The following is a 20,970-nucleotide window of genomic DNA, read 5'->3' as shown; positions in this document are numbered from 1 at the left end:
TACAACAAGAGGTCTGCCTCGGGGACAAAGTCAGCACGGCGAACGACCCTGCTAGTAGCTCTAAGCAATTTATATGTAGCGCAAGCTCCTGTGGAGACCACCTGCCGCCTGTGTAAATGTCTCCGCAGCGCGCCCCCCAGCCCCAGCGGCTGGCGTCGGATTCGATTATGATCTCTGGCTGCGAGTCGAATATTGCCCGGCCGTTCCAGGCATCTACATGGCCTAGCCACCATTGTAGTTCGGTCCTTACCTCCTGCGAGAGAGGGACGACGTCCAAATACGACAGTCCTTTCTGCAGGTGCCTTATCTTTAACTGTTGCAGGGCCCTGTAGTGCAGAGGGCCCGGGAATATCGCTTGGACCGATGAGGCCAAAATTCCCACTACTCTGGCAATTGCCCTGAGAGTGACCGTCTGATTGCTCAGCAACTTCTGGATCTCCTTCTTTAGATCCTTCAGTTTCTCCTTTGGAAGGCACAGCTGTGCTGCCATTGAGTCTATCGTGAACCCCAGGAAGGATATTACCTGGGTGGGGACCTTCACAGATTTCTTCGAATTGATGAAAAACCCCAAGTTTTGAAGCTGCGTCGGCGTCTGTTTGAGGTGCTGCTGAAGGATCCTCTGATCCTGTGCCATGATCAGGATGTCGTCCAGGTATATTATGAGACGAATCCCCCTCTCTCTGAGATAAGCCACGACTGGCTTCATTATCTTGGTGAAACACCAAGGAGCTGAGGAGAGCCCGAAAGGCAGAGCCAAATATTCGTACCATCGGCTCTTCCACCTGAACTGGAGGTACCTGCGATGTGGAGGGAAGATTGGGACGGAGAGATAGGCGTCTTTGAGGTCCAATCGGACCATCCAGTCCCCTTCCTGCAGTAAGTCTGTCAAAAGATGGATGCCCTCCATCTTGAAATGATTGTAAGTGATAAACTGGTTGAATTCCCTGAGATTCAGAACCAACCTGTGTCCGCCTCCTTTCTTCTGAACAATGAATATATTGCTGCAAAAGCCGTGAGGCCCCTGATCGGCCGGTGCTATCGCGTGCTTTTGCAGCAATCCCTCGATCTCCTCTTCTATAAAACTGAGATTTAGTTGGGAAAAATGGAGACTTGCAGGGAAACCTGACTGAACAGGACGAGAATAAAACTCCAAGTGAAAGCCCTGTACTGTCTGTAACACCCAGGCGTCCTGTGTAAGCTCTTGCCACTGCCGGAGGCAGTATCGCGTCCGACCCCCCAAAGGAAGAAGAGAAAGATCTGCAACTCTCACCTGTGCTCTGCTGGCTTTTGAAGTTTCCTCTATTGTTGTTTGACTGGAATTGGTTCCTGTTGAACCTCCTGCGTGAGGGATAGAAGGTCCCTCCTCTGGTTGAATCATAGTCGCTCCTGCCGCGACCGTAGTCGCCTCTCTGGGAGCCTTGGGGACCACCACGGCCCGAGGAGTGACCCCCGCCTCGTCCGGCCCTGTTAACAACACCCTGGCTCAGGGCTCTTTTGATGCCTGACTGCGCCTTGTCCAGCGCCGTGAAAGTTCCGACATATTTCAAAACGTCCTTTACAAACTTATCCCCGAAGAGCTGACCTGCTGCTAGGGGTCCCGGTTCTGCGTCTGCCAATTCGGTAAGGTTGCCGTCCATTTTCATCAGGAGAGATTTGCGCCGTTCCGCAGATATGGCGCAATTCGTATTGCCAATAAGGCATATGGCCCGCTGGGTCCATCCTGCCAATACGTCTGGGTCCACGGTTGTAGAGGATTCCTTGGCCGCTAGAGCCATCTCTAGGATCTTGGCCAAAGGGCCTACAGCATCCAACATCTTGTCTTGGCAACCCCTCCATGCCCGATCAAGACCACGCTTGGGGTCCTTTGAAATTTTTTTGAGAAAAGTCTAGAGACTAGCGTCTATCTCCGGCGTTTCCGCCACCTTATCCGGGAGATCTGGCCGAGGGCACTCGGACCTGAGGTGATTACGCACCTCCCTCGGGAAACTTTTACGAATGTTCTCATGGAGATAAGCTGTGACCGCGGGCACCCAGTCCGAGGACCTGGGGTGCATGATATCCGACGGGTCGAAAGCGAATGGGGTATGACATGTGACATCTTTGCTTTCTTTGAAGGAGGCTCCTCCGAGGTGTCTGTGTCCGTGTCCGTGTTAGTGGTGTTTGTGTCGGTATCCGTGTCCGGATAGGATTTGCGCTTCTATTTAGCCTTGCCTTCGGAGTAAGAATGATCCACTGCCCCTCCTGCGGGCAACGTGGATAAGGCCTGCGCATGTGGCCATTTAGCAGAGTCAGCTGCTGGCTGACTTGACGTAGATGCCTCTACCTTCTTCTTTTGCGGCTTGTCGTAGCCGTGCCTCTTGGCAAAGCCCTCCAATTGCTTCCTGATAGGGCTTAGAGCTGCGGCTAGGGCTTGTTGGACAGTTTGTGGGACCGTAGTCTCCATAGCCCTATTCACCGAGGACTGGACAGAAGCGTCCAAAGCATTCACTAAATTGTCCTCTAAGACAGCTTCCTGCTGTCCCTCATAAGTCTCCTCCTCAGCATACTCCTCATAGTACTGCTCTCCCTCGGACATAGTCAGGGGTGGCTTATTACTCCCACTCTAGGGAAACAGTATCATTGTGCTGTTGAAAATACCTTCTAGGCCACAAGGAGGGTAAAGGGGGGGGAGGGGGTCAGCCCACTTTGCACACTATGGAAATAACGATGAACCCCCTCAGGAAAGCTGTAATCACACGGGCCAGAGACCCAGGCCAATGTAAGAGTATAAAGAGTGTGTGCTCACTCTGTCCAGGCCTTTATTTTACAACCTTCACAGGCGATCTACGAGCAGAGCGACCACCGATGTGTAAAGCATGCCAAATACTCGTGGAATGTCCTTTGGAATTCGCGCCGTAGCGTGCTGCCCAAACGCGACTGAATTCCTACCGAAAACCAGCCCAAATTCAGCGCGTTGGGGAGCACGCTCCGGCCAAGAGCTACCCGGTCCTTACAGCGTCATCGGGCGATTAGGGAGAGCCCTGCGCTTGCGCGAGAGACGCGCTGAACAATAACAAGGGGGAAAGGTGCCCCGGGGATTAATAGGCTCCGAAATGCGAAGCCGGTGTCGGTCTGCCCCCGGTCCACAAGCCACTAGGAACGCTGAAAAAGCGGGGTTAAAGCGCAACAACGACGCCCCCCCCGTGCACAAATATCCCTCTCAGCCGAAAATCTTTGACAAAGGGTGAGTGTAGAGTCTAACAAACTCGCTAATCATTCATATAAACCCACTGTATTAAACATCAAGTATATATCACAACAACCCATGCCAAACAGCGGAGGGAAGGAGCAAAGTGCACTTATCTCTTGCTGTGAGCAGCAAAGAAAGAGGAAGATGGTTGCACGCAAGGAGCTCTTATGGACTAAGGGGGCGTGCCTAAGTACATGTCATGATGGGATATGTAGTTTGTTTACTGTTTTGTAATGAAAAATACGTATTTTCATTGGCTGCTGTGAGTTACAGTAAACGAATGAGAAGCATAATCTGAAGCCTCCGGTCCTGCAATAGAATCATTATCCAATACACAAACAGATGCACTGACCAGGTACCTGCATTGGTAACTTCTTTTCTTTTTAACAGCTGAGACGAGTGGCATTGAAGGATTCACTTGATTAGGCAGAGGTTGCTTATTGCCTTAACTCGTATTATAAACAGATGAGTTGAAGATTAGATTTCTTCATATTTGATTTTTCCTTTATTTTGCCACTGGTTTTGAGGTTTTCCTCATTATAAATTGTTGCTCTATTCGTTTGTTTCTGGCCGCAGTTAGAGACTCTTGCGTGACTGACGTTACTGGTACAATTTGAAGGCCAGTAGTCAGTAGTTCTGACAAAAAATGTACGTACTTCCAGCAGGTTTCCTTTAGTTATCAAAGCGTTTCACAGATTTCTTGATTCTTTACACCTTACTTCTTGTTTCAGTTGGGTGAGACGTCATCTTAAGTACAGGCAGCAGATTCTGATTCCATTCTTTGTATTTATTTATTTATTTTACGTGCGGCTAAATTCTTCAGGCTTTTTTGCGTTATGAAGGTTTTTTGTTGCTATTCTTGTTACAAACCGCAGTTAGGTGGGTTCTTGGTAGTGAGGTCTTGCTCGTGCTGCGCTGTTCTTCCGTCTTCCTTCTGGTCTGCTCCTCTGGTCTGGTCAGCTTCAGATGTCGCCAAAATGGTGTAAGTAGTTTAAGTAGGCAGCAGGACACGTCTTCAGGTTATTAAGATAGATTTATTAAGATAGTATAAGATAACACAGCAGAGCAGTAAACCTCACAGCTGACCAGACCAACAACTGCCAAGACTGGAATCTTCATATACTAGATAGAACACTCTTAGGTACTATGGGAGATTGGTAAGATAGAAACAATAAGAAAGGACTACCGACACCAAGTAGCCATACTGAAGTAAGTATAAATATACAACAATGCACTCTCAGGATGCGGAGAAAGTTGCAGCAATAACATTTTAATTCAAATGTATTAAAACTTTATTGATGTAACTATCTCAGCGTCCAGAGAGTGCATCTGCAACCAATAGCTGCGTTTGTGCCTTGAAATGAATATATATATATATCAATGGAGTCGTTTTATCGATGATCTATTTTTGGTCTGGAAAGGTACTGAATTTGAGGCTAACAAATTCATATCAAATCTCCAGAAGAATGATATCAATCTATCCTCTACCAGCACCATTAGCAAAGATAGTGTCAACTTCTTAGATCTAACAGTGTATGTTGATAATGGTAAAATACAAACCAAACTTTACAGAAAACCTACCAGTGGCAACACTTTGTTGCATGCAAAAAGTTTTCACCCTAAGGCCCTCAAGAGCAGTATACCCTATGGGCCAAGCCTAAGAGTCATGCGAAACTGTAGTACTCCCAGGGAAACTGAAAAAAAACTAGGGATACTCAGTACTAGATTCAAAGAACGGGGCTATCCTGACACCTGGATAGCAGAGGGAGTAAATAAAGCCTCCAAACTGAAGAGAGAGCAAATCCTCTTCAGTGATAAAAAGGAAATTGATGATGGAAACCAATGCAGATTCATAACAGGTTTCTGTAACCAACATGTTGAGGTGGGAAGAATACTCAACAAGCATTGGCACATCATTAAGAATGACCCCGTGCTAGGGAAAGAAGTCCCCAAGAGACCTCAAATCACTTTAGGAAAGCGAAATCCTTCAAAGACTGTTTAGTAAGTAACACCTTGAAGAAACCCCAACCCAAAAAGACTTGGCTTGACAAAAATGGATTCGTTAAGTGCACAAAGTGCAAGGCCAGTAATCATGGCGTAAACTGTAGTAAGTACAGATTGGGCCTTTCCAATAGAATGGAAAAGATAAAGAACAAATATACATGCAAGACTGATTATGCTATTGACGTCCTCGAGTGCCCTTGCGGGCTTCGATACGTGGGCAGCACAATCAACGAAGCCTACAAAAGGATACTACAACACCTGCAAGCGATAAAAAATGCGGACAGGGATTATCCTGTAGCCAGGCACTTTGAAATAATGCACAATAAGGACACAAAAGGACTGACATATTGTGTAATTTACTCTATTCCAGCTAGTCAAAGAGGGGGCAATAGATTCAACAAATTGAGGAGGCTTGAGTCACGATATATAATCAAGCTAAATACTAAGCAACCTAACGGTCTGAATATTGAAGAAGATTTGCACAGACACTTATGATTTCAGTCAGTCGGTAACGACAAGTAGCACCTGCTGTAAATATTGTTGATATTTATTTTGATCAGGCATAATCTTGTGGACAGTACTTCTTATAATGTGAATTACACTTGGCAGTCAACAACTGTTTGAAAATGATCGTAGTGCCAGTTTGTTTATAAATGTATAATCTATATGTTTGCTCACTTGAGCACTATTAGAGTCACTTATAAGGTGCAATTGGTGTATGTGCATGTAACAACTCACTGCGCAATAATGAAAAAGCTTCTTTTTAAATATGCCGATAAGGTTGATTGCTAATGGGGAGTATAATATCCCAATTGTTTGGAACATTATGGTTTATTCTATGATGGGACAACCACTTCAACATGATTCGGCAGGCCCACTTGGGCGGGATTATTTGATATTTGATATGTGCAGGAAGCGAGCACAGCATGTCAATGCTCATAGTGCATTTTCAGAGTCGCTTGTCAGTGTCGATAAAGTTTTGTTGACATTGAGTTGGATTTTAGTATCACATGCACCATGTAATTTAACAAACATATAATTATGCTCAAAATAATGAATTGATACACACGATGCATTCTTTTAAATGTATTTATTTAAGTTGAGGCAAATGTGTAATACGACATTCACGAACAAAGCAAATTGAAAGTCTGTCTTTCCTGTCGATTGACAGGTAGTCCCGATGACGTTGTATGAATGTTTTTTCTTTAAATAGTGGCCGCGCGCTTTTGAAAACCGTAACCAGTGATCAAGGCTACTGTGTAGTCGAAACGCGTATGGCAGCGGCTAAATAAAGAAATCCTTTGAAAATCTCACACGGCGTGGTCGTTTAATGGAGGTGTAAGCGAGACTCAGTTCAAGGAGTCTCTTGGTGACGACGCAACTCTCGATACGGTGGAAGCAGTGAATGCTTGGGCATTTGGAGCATATATATATATATATATATATATATATATATATATATATATATATTTATTTATTTACACATACGACGTAAATGTTTTCTCCATGTATATATTTAATAAGTGCTAAGCGGTCCCTGCATGAGGGAAGGATTATTCAGTGCTTATGACTTTGATAGGGATTCCCCTGGAAGAGAACCAGGATTACAGGTAAACAATTTATCCATCTTAAGCTATTCTTACGAATTAGGGTCTGGGGATGAGAGGATATTTTCTTGGTTACCCACATCTGAACAATACATTGCTGAAGCAGAAAAACAATTGGGAGACAAAGCCTGCTATCGCAGATCTAACATTGTGACAATTAAACTGGCCTGGAAAGATTTGAATGAAAAACTTATGGCCTGGCGTAGCAGTGGACTTTTAACTATGGATGAATTTAAATTCCTTAAAACAGACTTTCCAATAATCCCGACATTTTACCTGCTACCAAAAGTCCACAAGGACCCACTTAACCCCCCTGGGAGACCCATCATATCTGCGATTGGCAGTGCAACAGAAAATGTATCACAGTACATAGATTTCTTTTTGCAGGACTGGGTGAAGAGTTTGGATTCATATATCAGGGACACAACTGATTTTATCTGTAAATTGTCCCAATTGGAATGGAAAAGTGAGTACCTGTTGATGACATTAGACATTTGCTCCCTGTATACTTCGATTAGGCATTCTGATGGGTTAAAGGCGGCACAATTTTATCTTGATAAGCGCTCTCCACAACATGCAAATCACACTAGAATGCTCATGGGAATGCTGCTCACCTGCCTAGGGCAGAATTTCTTCACATTTGATGGCCAGATTTACCAGCAACTAAGGGGTGTTGCCATGGGATCCTGCTTCTCCCCCAGCTTCGCATGTCTACACATGGGGCTGTGGGAGGAGCAGGTTCTCATGGGGCAGCACAGAAGTGCTGCCGAGCAACACATTGTACTCTATCTGAGATACATTGACGATCTCTTCCTGATATGGAGGGGCTCTCAGGATAGTGCAAGGGCCTTTATTGATAATTTAAATGTGAATGAATTGAATTTACAATTTACCTTAACCATCAGTGATGTATCTGTGAACTTTCTTGATGTTGAGGTATATGTTGAGCACGGACTTATTCAGACTAAATTGCACAGAAAATCAACAGCAGGCAATACCGTGCTGCACGCTTCCAGTAACCACCCCTGTCACCTCATTCGTAGCATCCCCTACGGGGAAATGCTACGCCTCAAGAGAATCTGTAGCACAGAAAGAGAGTGCACCCTTGCACAGAACCTTAGCAAGAAACGATTCCTAGAGAGGGGATATGGCAACAAAATTGTTGATGAAGCGATTAAAAAGACTGCTAAATTCACGAGACAGCAAACACTAGAGCATCAACCAGTTTCTACCACAGAGAAAGGAGAAACACAATGCAGGGCTATCATCACCTATAGTCAACAGCACGCCGAAATCCGCAAAATATTTACAAAAAACTGGAACCTAGTACAGGGGGATCCTGTTATAGGCGGGTTGGTACAAGGGAGACCTGAAATTACCCTTAGAAAGTCACCTTCACTAGGCAGTGCCCTGGTCAGTAACACTCTTGAGGTCCCAAAAAAGTGGTGGGAGAAAATTACAGGCTTTAAAAAATGTCAAACTTGCAAAGCCTGTAAACATGCAATAAACAAAACCCACTACCAAAGTCCTTTTCAGGATAAGCCAACAGCCATAAAACAGAAGTTAGGATGTAAAACTGAATTCGTAGTCTACATTTTGCTATGTCCATGTGGTCTACAGTATGTCGGCAGCACTCGGCTGCCGGCACACAAACGCATCCTACAACATCTAAGAGCCATCACGGGGAAGGACCAATCCTATCCTGTTGCTAGACATTTTGAAGGCTCACATAACAGCAATCCAGACCTACTACAGTATTATCTGATAGATTCAGTCCTGCCCCTCAAACGAGGAGGGGACAGAGATGGCAAGTTGCGCCTCTTGGAAACACGCTATATATTAGAGCTTAATAGCTAACAGCCAGGAGGGCTCAACAGTAGTGAGGATCTCTACACGTGTTTGTGAGATAACATTAAGGGTCCACTACTAGTTGTGATGTATATATGCATATCTTTAAATACTGATTCGAAAACCTGAAATCAAAAAATTTTGTCTATTATGATTTTATTGCTTTATGACACTATCACTTTTAACACTATTTAAATACAACCCTATAGGAGTTTCCATATATTGTGCAATATTCATACTTCATGCTATGGATGATTGATAGACATTTTTCGCCCACTTTGGGCAAGATGGTGAATCACAGTATAATGTATACATTTCAATTCTTTCCCTGACTAATGTGCAATACCAACGAAATAATGAATTCCATACTGGTTTTTAGACAACAAAATGTTATTGTTCTAAAATGAAATGGTTTTTATAACAGTTTTCCTTTTTCTACTTTTTTAAGGAAATCAATAATATTTATGCTGTGTATATATATTAACTTCATATTTATGACGTGTATATATATATATATTTATGTCTTTAAGAAAATGACTTTTTCTAAACATAGACTGTATTATATTCATCTGTTTGCGTATTTTGCACATCAATATGTTTTTCGCACTGTAATTTAGTGTGGGAAGCAGGGATCCTTTTGAATGTTTTAAAGTAGGGCACTATGCCCAGTATTTCTTCCTATATTGCTACTGTGACTTTAAAAATGTATGAATTTGCACTGGTCACATGACCACCCAAACTATATATGTCACCTCCTATTTTCCTTGCATGACATGTGATCAAGCCTCGGCTGAGGCGAAACGCGTCATGACGACTGGTGGGCTGCATATTCACAATAAAATGCACTGAAAACTGGAAACGCGCTTATTTGGTGGCTCTATTCTCTTTTCCGAGTTGCTTCGTATGCGGTGTTTGAACTCTGGAAACTCGAAGGAATATATATATATATATATTTATTTATTTACACATACGACGTAAATGTTTTCTCCATGTATATATTTAATAAGTGCTAAGCGGTCCCTGCATGAGGGAAGGATTATTCAGTGCTTATGACTTTGATAGGGATTCCCCTGGAAGAGAACCAGGATTACAGGTAAACAATTTATCCATCTTAAGCTATTCTTACGAATTAGGGTCTGGGGATGAGAGGATATTTTCTTGGTTACCCACATCTTTTCTTTATTCTCTCAGGCTTCACTTTTAACATGTCCGTTTGTAATCAGGTTGAACTTGAATACCAAGAGGGGATCAAAGGTCATATTTAATATAGATATAGTTTTCGAGCAAGTTACATTTCTGTGATTTATACATACCTATGTCTATTGGTCTCGGGTACCATCTTAGGGGAAGGGGCCTCCTACCCCGAATACACAGTCTGCAGATCGCTCTTATTAGCTCACTAACTCCTGTGACATCTAGTGATCTGTCATTCACCCTAACCAATACTGATGGCATATGGTTGTCTCCAAGCAGGCTCCTCCTTGGCTGGGGCCAGTCATGGACATCTGTTATGTGACCTTGATTGATGGCTAAAACAGCAGCCTCCAACATCTTTAGCAGGGATGCTCTAGAGCTGTGAGAGGCCAGCGGGCCAGCTCTTATCACCCGAACTGTTTCTTGACTTTCTACTTCAGGGCTGGATGAAGTGTCCAGAGACATACTTTACTGTTGACCCAACGGTCCTTTATTGCTAGGGCAGGACAGGGTTCAAATCATCACTTCTTCAACCCCTGCCCCTTATGCACTAGATACTCCCTCATCATCAAATGAATATACCATTCTCTATACCTCTTCCACCACTTGACACAACCAACCCCTTCACCCGAGCGGCTCTATACCTGATCCAAACATATTTAGCAAATAAATCATCCAGGAAGTATTAGATTTGTTTTTTTTCTGAACCACATCATCACTTTTGAGCTCCTCTTGTTATTAAGAAAAAAATGGATGCGTGCCCTTAGATTCTATATATTTGCAGAAATAAGTCACTGAGTGAACTGGAAGAAAACAAAGCAGGGTGTTAGAAAGCAACCTAATATCCAGAAGGTCATTCAGCAAGGTCCATCACATGGACCATGTTGCTTTGTGTCAAAGTCATGAACATAGACAAAGAAGTAATGCCCTTGGTTATCTCAAGCCCTCATCACTGGCATATGATATGCATGTCCGCTTTATTCCTAATGGAACCCAAGGCCAAAGAATACTCAACATTATCTTCTGCAAAGACCAATACAGAACTCATATTCACACAATTTCATGCAACTCTTCCACAAGTATTCTCAGGCTCTGCCCCCAAAATTTGAAACGCCGACCCACCTGCGATCAGGACCAACCTTCTAACAAATGCTGCCTCACTTCTATCCCTCGGAGTCTAAGAAGTTATTTTTGTCATTTGTCCTATTGGAATTAGGTACATACCTCTGTTGAAGACCTATGTAAAGAGATCTGATACCCTCATGGCTCTGGTTTTGACTAAATTAGACTGGTAAATAAATAAAATATCTTTGTCAACCAATCTATATTTGTTCTGCATTTTAAGCACTCTACTACTGATACTGAACTTTTCTCACAACCTGCTGCTCATGCACTCAGCTGGGTAAAGATTTCATCAACTAGTCTGGTACTATGAGATGGAGACCATTTATCATACACATCCTCGTTTGTTTTACTTCTGGTTCAGGTCATCCATCTCTTACCATACTAACATTGTCTTAGACCTAGCATCTTTTGGTGTGTTTTCCCTGACTTTTTGCTTTCTGGCCTCCTGGTTTTTACTCTGTTTCTGCTGGTTTAGTGTCTCTATGCACTTTCTCACTGTTGTTCAGTGTTACAGTGCAAGTGATCCTATTGTAAATTTTATTTGGATTGGTGTTTCCATGATTGGCATATTTGATTTACTGGTAAGTCCCTAGTAAAATGCACTGAAGTGTGCCAGGGCCAGTAAATTAAATGCTGCTAGTGGGCTTGCAGCACTGATTGTGCCACCCACACAATGAGCCTTTCAAGGGGTTCTCAGACCTGCCCTGCACTGTCTGTACTCAGTTTTTACTGCCATTTCGACTTGGCAGGTGCACCCACTTGCCAAGCCATAACCTTCCCTTTTATTACATCTGGGTCACCCCTCGGTTAGACCCAAGGTACACTGTTGTGAAGGGGGCAATGTATGTGAAAGGTAAGACATATCCGGATGGTGAACTACTGTGTAATTCGTTTTTCACTGTTGATAGGCTAACAGCCCCATAGGATAGAATAGGGAATACTTGGTAAAATCTTGTGAGTATATCTTCCTCTGGTGACAAGATAGAGAAATGGAGTTTAGTATGCTTTAACTCAGAATGTCGAAATGCATCTTTTTGTAAAGATGATTTATATATTCTGTGTTTGAAAAAACACTTTTAGAAAATAGGTATTTTCTTTCTTAGCTATCCTGTGTGCCTCTGCTGGTTGTGGAATGACTGTCTGGCTTTGGAGTGACAGGGGCAGGGGGTGTGCATTCTCTTCAGGCTGCCACTGGGGGGTGGGAGGGGGGTCGAGGTGTGTCCTGCCATTCCTGGATGAGTCAGGCCTGGGCTGAATAGACCTGGACTGCATTTAGAGTAGTGGGGGAGATTTCCTTGCACCTAAATGGGCCTTGTCTGTTGTGAATAATGCTGCCTCCACCTCCTGTTGGGAAGCTGGTCCAGAGAGGACCTAGCTGGTCTGGACTAAGCCCACTCTCTGCCAAAAATAACAAAGAGAAATGTAGTATAAATATTGGGGCCCAGACCCCAGAACTTTAGAACTCACTTGGATCAAGGAACCTACCAAGAAGAAGAGTTGGAAGTACTGCCAGGAGGAGTACTTCCCCTTTGAGGTGTTGTTGCTTTACTGGGTTCTGCTGCAGATGCTGTTTCTGCCTTGGGCATGGAAAGGACTGGCCAGAACTTTCTTTACTTGTAGCTGAGTTTCTCCAAGGGCTTGAAGTCTCAGGGACAGTAAAGCCTTCACCTACCTCTGGGTACAGCCTTTGAAACTGCTGTTTCAGTTGCAACAGAGAAGGAAAGTAGCCAACACCATCACCAACTTCGCTGCAGGCTCCATGTCCTGAGGGCACCACTGCACTTCACACCGCAATCCTGGTCTCACCGATGACTACGCCCACCGCCACCATGCAGCTTCTTGCAGCTCAACCTGTGGGCACCGCACTCTGCACCGCCTTGCTTCACTCCGCCGCCCTGGTCTCACCAACGACATCGCAGACCACGATACCGGTGACCGCATCGTAGTTTGGGGGCCCCACTTGTAAGTTACACGATGTACCATCCGTCCCACACCACAGTCTGGGCTGACCAATGCCAGCTCCCATCAACCGACAATGTCGCTTGCGCCGTGACTTGTCAGCACCACCATGATCACCACGTCACTCCGCACCGCAGCCCTGGTTTCACCGACGCCGCTAGACGACCGTCACCGAGCCACTGCCTGCACCGCTACTTGAGGGCACAGCACGCTGCACCGCTACGCTTCACATCGAAACTGCGACGTTTGCCACGACAGACCCGCACCGATGCAGTCGGCCGGAACCAAAGGTACCGTTTACGAGTCTGCTGACACTAATGCCTATACGCACTGACATGGTTGGCCTTAACTGTTGGATTCTGTTGTTTTCAAAACCGCTGTAGCACCGGATGGAGCTACTGACTACAAGGACCTGCATTTTTAAGTCATACTTGCAAAATTCCTATTTTTGCTTACTGTATGTTGGTGTTTTATTGTTTTAGTCTTGTATACACAGATAAATATTGGTTATTTTTCTAAAACTGGTGTGGTGTCCTTTTGTAGTGTTTTCACTATATTACTGTTGGTTATGTGCAAATGCTTTAAACACTGCCTCTGAGATAAGCCTGACTGCTCATGCCAAGCTATCAAGGAGGTGAGCAGGGGTTATTTCAGTAGTGAATCCCCCTTATCCTGACTAGAAGGAAGGGTCCCTGCTTGGACAAAGGTGCAAACCATTGTGAACTAGAGACCCCCATTTCTAACACATTTGCAATGCCAACGCACACCTGGTACAGATGTAAAAATGCGCTTTCCATATCCGGGCTGCCTTATGGTTATTTCCCTACCTTAGGCCTCAACAAGCCTCCCTACGACAAACCACATAGTCCTCTTGAGTCAATTCAACACACTCCTTGTGTCCTGATGGAGCACATTGCTTGGCTTTACAGCACTGGTTCACTCATAGTATTACTTGACCTGGGAAGCACTGAGTAGCATTTAAAGCACCCCCAAACCAACCAGGGCACACATTCAAAAACACATAACTCCAGAGAAAAAAACACTTGCTGTGCCCAGAATGTGGCAAATACTCTTCAATTTGTGAGTAAATTAAAGTGACTGTATTCATGCACTGCTTTTACCATAATATATCTGGATGAACCGGTGCTGTTATGCTGATAACCAGCGTAGCCCCCTTCCCATCTGCTCTCTGGGTGGAACATTCAAATAGAGCGGTATGCTACATCACCAATGTTTGTTATTTAAGTCTAACATGATACGTGGGACGGGGCTTCCTTTACAACCAAAAGTCTGCTTTCAGCTTCTAAACGGCACCCTACTTTTCTGCTGAGTGATATGAATGTATTATCATACATAAAATAACATACATGCACCTACATACTACAAAGGTACTGTTTCACTTTGAATGTTTCAAAACCCATAATATTTCTCACAGCAGTGTTTGTGGTGGGGGGTGGGGGAGGGGTAGTATGTTGACCATGCACGTTATTCCTCCACCATTCCCCTTTGAAGTAGGCACCTTGTAACTTTTGTTCCAACCTGCTTCGTTACCGTAAGCAGTTTTATGTCCCCTTGCTGCCCTCTGCTGCTCCACACTTCTCTTCACTCCCAAATGTGAGCCTGGGTTATGATATCTTTAAATGCTGATACCCTCTCCCCCTCTCCCCCTCTGTTTCCCATTCTTCCATTCTACTGTCTTTGAGTAAGACAGCTGAATGTTTATAAAAACATCTGTGGTTGGAATACACAACACCGGTCCTGAATACCTGAACATCCGCATATACTTTCACCAACCCACTGAAAACCTACGCTCTACCTCACTCTCTCTCTCGCACACACTCCCCACATCTGCAAACGCAAAACTGGAGGTCACTCATTCTCCTACAATGCACCCAAGACATGGAACGATCTCCCTCAACACATCAGAGCCTCCTCCACACTTCTTGAGTTCTGCAAGAAGCAGAAGACTTGGCTGGTCACTTAAGCACCTTGGGGACCACCACTGACCAGCACTCCTACCCATGCGGGTGAATAGTGCGCTATACAAACCGACATAACACAACAGATTGAGGTCGCTAATGAACAGTGGTGAAGAGGTTGAGGAAGATGACTTTGAGTCTACTGGAAACAATATGTTTTCAGACTTGCAGATGAGGGTTGAGATGCTGTGCGAAGGAGGGCATATGAGAGTTGGTAATGACCGAGTAGTGAGGTGAATGACCCCTGGGCCTGCATATGACACCAGGTGGGAAAAGTTGAAGAGTGCAAACCAAAGCCTCCAAGGCATCGCGAGTGATGCATTTGGAGAGAAATGGCTCCTTTGAGATGCAAGCCTGTGCCTCCCTACGATGTTTATTCTTCTAGTGAGGAGAGCTAGACCGAACACGTGTTTTGTTCTTGGGTGTAGAATCTCCCGTGCGCTCCACAGACGAGTCAGATTTCGCGTTTTTCCTAAATGAACTCTGCTCCACCGGTGCATTGTCACCACCAGTTTATTCCGCTCCATTCTCCCTTTGGAGAAAGGTTTGGCCCACTTACACGTCATCAAACTGCTGGGTTCCTGCTTGTCATGAAAATTATCCGGGTGTTGAACCAACATGGAGGCCCCCCCGCCCCCGCAGGTAAAACGTCGTCGCTTCTCCCAAGGGACGGTTCCTTCTTTCCTATCATATTTAGTTGCATAACACTGTATTGTATTGTAAACACCACAGTATCCAAGCGCTTAGTTTAACACTTAACATTGAGGACAACAGAAATGTAACGCCTCGGATATTATCTGAACATTAAAGGGACTCATGTACACCCCTGGGGGCCGGAGTGTGAGGAGGGCGCAGCTCCTGACCGCCTGGGGTGGGCTGTCCTATGTAGAGGGGTGTAAAGGGAGCCCCCGCCTCCGCTCTCTTTGTTCTTAAATCCCTGCCACCCCCCACACTTCCATTCTCTCTCCTTCCATCTCTTCGGCAGGGAGTGCGTCCTCTTCCTCCATTCACGGCTCACAGACACCTTTCTGCACCTTATTTCATCTCTTTTTAAAAGTCTCCGTTGGAATTCTCCTGCTTCCGTTCCATCCTCTCTCTCTTGCCTTCTCACAAACTCTCCTTCACACTGCTGCGTTCAGCTCTTTCACTCCTTCTGCTCTTGTGCAGAATCTGCTGTTCCTCGTGATCCTGTCTGTCATTTGGTCTGTAATGCCCGAGCCAACAAGAGGGAGGCCGTGTCTATAAAACACGCATGTCCACAGCTCCTGGGTGTGGACTGTGGTGATTTATCTCCTTCAGTACAGGATACAGAGGACCAGGAGTGGGCAGACACCGGTCACGAGGAGAATAGTGAAAGTTGTGTCTGTTTTTTCAGTCGTTACAAATGTAGACATTCAGCAGATACTTTGACAATGCACTTTATTTCTTTTACAGAAAAATGTAAACTACCCTCAGTGGAAAACCTGCTGGCTCCAAACATCCGATTATATTATGGAAGCACCGAATGGACGTGGGTGATCTGTGCTGCAGGGTACCAGCCGTCCCACCCTGTGATACACTGCATTAGAAAAGGCTCCCAGAATGCCTGGAGCGAAGATGTCGACTGCCTCGGTAAGTGTGAAATGCAATTGAGAGTAAAGTATGTTCTAAGCACTGACAATGACATTATAGCACTGGTACTGCTATGAACGAATGTCTTTATTGTATTTGGTTATTTATAAAATCTTTATTTTGTTTTATTAGAGAAAACAGAGGAAGAAAGAAAAAAAGCGACAATCCCGCACATCTTCCCACGCAGGTGGGCACAAATAGAGGTAGAGAGCAAGGGTGATGAGTTCTAGAGAGCGACCACAATGTGGCTCGGACGGCAGTCCAATGAGGCAATAGGATAGTTCAAGTATTGGACAACGCTGAACCACAGTTCCAAAACCTCGATGGGTGCGTCGCTCTGCGAGGTAGGAATATCGGTACTCATACATGCCGCCTGCTACACAGGCCTCTTGTATACATCAGTCATCATTGAGGGTGCCGCAAAAATGAACCAACAGAGAACATACCCCCCCCACCCCTTCCACCCCCCCTCCAGTGGTGGTGACAACGTACACTCATTCACTCATCCTGATTCCACATTCAGACCTGAAATAGATGGAGAGCCCGCACCGTGGACGGGCAAACTGCAGATGGCAATCCCCTTGAAAGGAAGCGGACCAAGGGTCCCCAGCGAAATATAAAGTTCTTGAAATTGCCCAGGAAGATGTCCGCTACCCGTTCCATGCTCAGCAATTTCCATAACCTCGCGTGCCACAGGGAGATCGCCCGGGCCTCCGTTTTTTTCCAGGCCGCTGCTAGAGTAAGTTTGGCAGCCCCGATACATAGCCACAAGATCTATTTTTCCGCTCGGGTCTGGTGTTCGAGATCCGGATCTCAAAGACCCAGCAGTACATGGGCCATTGAGTCAGCTACTGGGTATCCAAGGATCTCTTTGATATGGGATAGGATCTCTTCCCAGTATGGGCGGATGACCGGGCAGTCCCACTAGATATGGCGGAAGTCCCCAAGCAAACCACAGCCCCTCCAGCATCTGTCAGTGGAGGACGGGAAAATGCGATGTAACTTGGCCGGGTACAGATACCAGGCCATGAGAGTCTTAAGATGGGCCTCCCTCAATTCCACCGAGTGATTATGCGCAGTTATGTCCCGCCACAGGCACGACCACTCCCCTTCAGAGATATCTCGCCCGAGGAGTTCCTCCCAGTGTCCCATATATTGGGGGCGAGGTGACACGGCGGAGGTAAGCAGTAGGTTGTAAAGAAAAGAGATAACACCCTTCATGGTAGTGGTCCGTAAGATGAAGGCCTCAAACGTAGAGGGAGGCCTCGTGGCCGCGTCGTTGACCACAGGCGACATGGCCCGAAGAAGCAGTTGGACGTGGTGGAATCGCTCGGATGGTGGCACTCCATAGTCCCGCATACAGTTGTCAAAGGTAAGCGGAGTATAGCCATGAAACAAGTGCGTGAGAGCCCTACAGCCCCCCTCCCTCCACACCTCGAAAGGGCCCTCCTGCAACGCCGGCGGAAAGGCCAGGTTAAAGTGTATTGGTGTAAAGGGGGATGGGAACGTAGTCCAGCGCTCATCACTAGACACTGTGTCCCAAACCTTCAGGGTAGTGCCGGTGGGGGTACTGATGTATGCGTTCCTGGGCCTATCCCTCTTGGGTTTCCACGCCAAGTCCCAGATTGATCTCCCCGCTACACTTCTGTCCATATGCAGCCAGTGTTTTTCCGAGAATTGTTGGGACCACTCCACCAAGACTCGTAACTGCGCAGCTTTGTAGTACAACTGCATATCGGGGAGGCCCACTCCCCTCTCCCTCTGTGGCCGACGCAGAGTAGCAAAGGAGAACCGCGCCCGTCCACCCTGCCAGATGAAGCGAAGCATCTGGGTCTTGAGGCGCCGGAAGAAGTCCACATCCAACGGTATAGGGAGCACCTGGAAGAGGTATTAAAACTTGGGCAGGAGGACCATTTTGAGTGCGTGAATTCTACCCAGCCACGATATGTACTTCGGTTTCTAGCGGTCCAAATCCGCACGAGTCTTTGCCAGCAACTGGGGGAAGTTCGCGGAGTATAATTTCCCTATCGAGGGTGTCAACCGGACCCCCAAGTACAGGATGGAGTTGGAGGCCCATGGCAGAGGCGTGAGTGGCCGCACTCGATCCACTTCCGCTGAGGAGAGTGTAAGATTGAGAACATAAGATTTATCGTAATTTACCTTGAAGCCGGCCACCTCCTCAAAGCGCAGTAACACCTGGACGTGTGGGAGAGAGTGAGCCGGATCCATAACAGATAGGAGAATGTCATCAGCAAAGAGGGTCATTTTGTGCTGCTCCCCGGTGAAGGGGAGACCCCGTATCTCCTCGTGTTCCCGCACCGCTAGTGCCAATGGTTCAATACTCAAGGCGAAGAGCAGGGGGGAGAGGGGGCAGCCCTGTCTGGTGCCCCGGGAGTGCGGAAAAAATGCTGATAGGTGGCCATTTACCGCTACTCTAGAGCGGGGGCTACTGTAGTTCGCTCTCACCATCGAAAGGAACTTAGCCGAGAAGCCGAAAGCGGCCAAGGTGTGAAACAGAAAGCCCCAGTCCACCCGATCAAAGGCTTTTTCCGCGTCAAGGCCCACCAGGACCGCCGGTATTCAGAATCTGTTAGCCTTCTCTATCAAATGGATAACTCTCCTCGTATTATTATGAGTCTGGCGGCCCTTAATAAACCCGGATTGGTACGGATGAACTAGCACCGGCAGCAAGTCTTGGAGCCTACTTGCAATGATGGAGGAGTACAATTTGGCGTCTATATTAAGGAGGGCTATCGGGCGATATGAGGAGCATTTAGACGGGTCCTTCCCCAGTTTGGGGATAATCGAAACCACGGCCTCGGCCATTGATCCCGACGTTTCCCCGGCCTCTGCCATGTCGTTAAAAAGAGTGACCAGAAAGTCGCTCACTTCTGTCGCGAACGTCTGGTAGAAAAGAGCGGTATAGCCATCTGGCCCAGGTGCCTTATGGGGTTTCAGAGCTTTGATGGCATCTAGCAATTCTGCTCTGGTGATTGGGGCAGCGAGTAATTCATTCAATTCCTTGGATACCTGAGGTAGGGGCAGACTACCTAGATACTTCCGTTGATCCTCAGAATCTAAGGCCTCCCCTGCATAAAGCGCGGCATAGAAGCATCCAAAGAGATCAGCTTTGACCTCGTCCCGATGTTGCAGAGTCCCCGCCGCATCCTGTATACCCCCTATGTAGTCCTTTTCCCTCTTGTCCCGAAGCTGGCGAGCTAGGTGTCTCCCCACCTTGTTCCCCTGGGAGTAGGAGAGGTGCCGTAGTCTAAGCAGGGTAAACTCTGCTCTTTTGTTGTAGTGGGCCCTAAGCTTCCCCCTAACCGCTGTCAATGGGCGAAGGGTCAATCTGGAAGGATTCTGCTTATGCGCTTGTTCAAGAGTTGCAAGTTCTCCCTCCAACTCCTTCCGCTCTTTCCGCCGCAACTTGTTGAGGTTAGCATTGAGGGCCAAGCAGGTGCCCCTCATTGACGCTTTAAAGGCGTCCCAGGTGGTAAATACTGAAGTGTCAGACACAGGGTTGAGAGTAAAAAATTCCCGGATGGCCTTGCGCAGCTCCTTACATGAGGGTTCATCCCGGACAAGTGAGGCCGGAAAGTACCATTTGCGCTGCCCGTCACCTTTTGCCGACCATTGTAGCCCGAGCACTAGCAGGCTATGATCAGAAACAGAGAGCGGGAATATACTGGAGTCGCGGACATCTCCTCTAAGGGCTTGACTCAAGAAAATGTGGTCTAGTCGGGAATAGAAGTGGTGGACATGGGAGAAGAAGGTATAGTCCCTAGTGTGGCGATGCAGGGAGCGCCATCCATCTACCAATGCCAAATCACTTATAAGCCGCTGTGTCTCAGTGGAGAACAGGCCAGTATCAGATCTCTGATTATGAGAGTTGTCCATTTCCCTATGCCATACCAGATTAAAGTCCCCCATCAAAAACAGACTCCCTCAACAAAGTCTTCCACTCTCCGCAGCAGGTCCTGGAGAAAACCATTTTGGCCTGCATTTGGGGCATACACCACCACAAAGGTGCATAGTCTACCATACACCAGACCCTTGACCATCACCAACGGCCATTCTTATCGTTGCGCACACCCATAGGCTGAAAGTGAAGGGTCGAACGGAAGAGAAGGGCCACCCCCCTGTGTTTCGTGGAAGCAGATGATCTGTAAATAAGAGGGAAATGCTTATGTTTGAGGCGGAGCTCATCCCTGCGCGCCAAGTGAGTCTCCTGTAGACCCACCGCATCTAGCTGGTGATCATTCACATACCTCCAAACCTTCTGGCGTTTTTGCGGGGAATTCAAGCCTTTCACATTCCACGTTCCAATTCTAAGTGGCATTACAAAGTAGTGACCCTACCCTCGCTACTTTCATACCGACAAGGGACCTCTCCGCCCCTCCCATCCGGAGCTGCC

At 46.4% G+C, this 20,970-nt stretch overlaps 1 protein-coding gene across 1 annotated transcript in view; it reads left to right on the top strand.

Moving 5' to 3' along the window:
- LOC147726124 (receptor-type tyrosine-protein phosphatase mu-like) overlaps positions 1-20,970 on the top strand; it is a 1,369,719-nt gene that overhangs the window by 716,051 nt on the left and 632,698 nt on the right. The window contains exon 11 of the mRNA XM_086960227.1: positions 16,380-16,556. Within this exon, the coding sequence (XP_086816353.1) occupies positions 16,380-16,556 (177 nt within the window). The remainder of the gene's footprint in view (positions 1-16,379; positions 16,557-20,970) is intronic.

The sequence above is a fragment of the Lissotriton vulgaris genome, chromosome 3_1 (genome assembly GCF_964263255.1).
Source record: "Lissotriton vulgaris chromosome 3_1, aLisVul1.2, whole genome shotgun sequence".
In the NCBI taxonomy this organism is placed as follows: domain Eukaryota; kingdom Metazoa; phylum Chordata; class Amphibia; order Caudata; family Salamandridae; genus Lissotriton; species Lissotriton vulgaris.
Note: the sequence above shows the minus strand (reverse complement) of the source record. Positions and strands in the feature narration are given on the sequence as shown.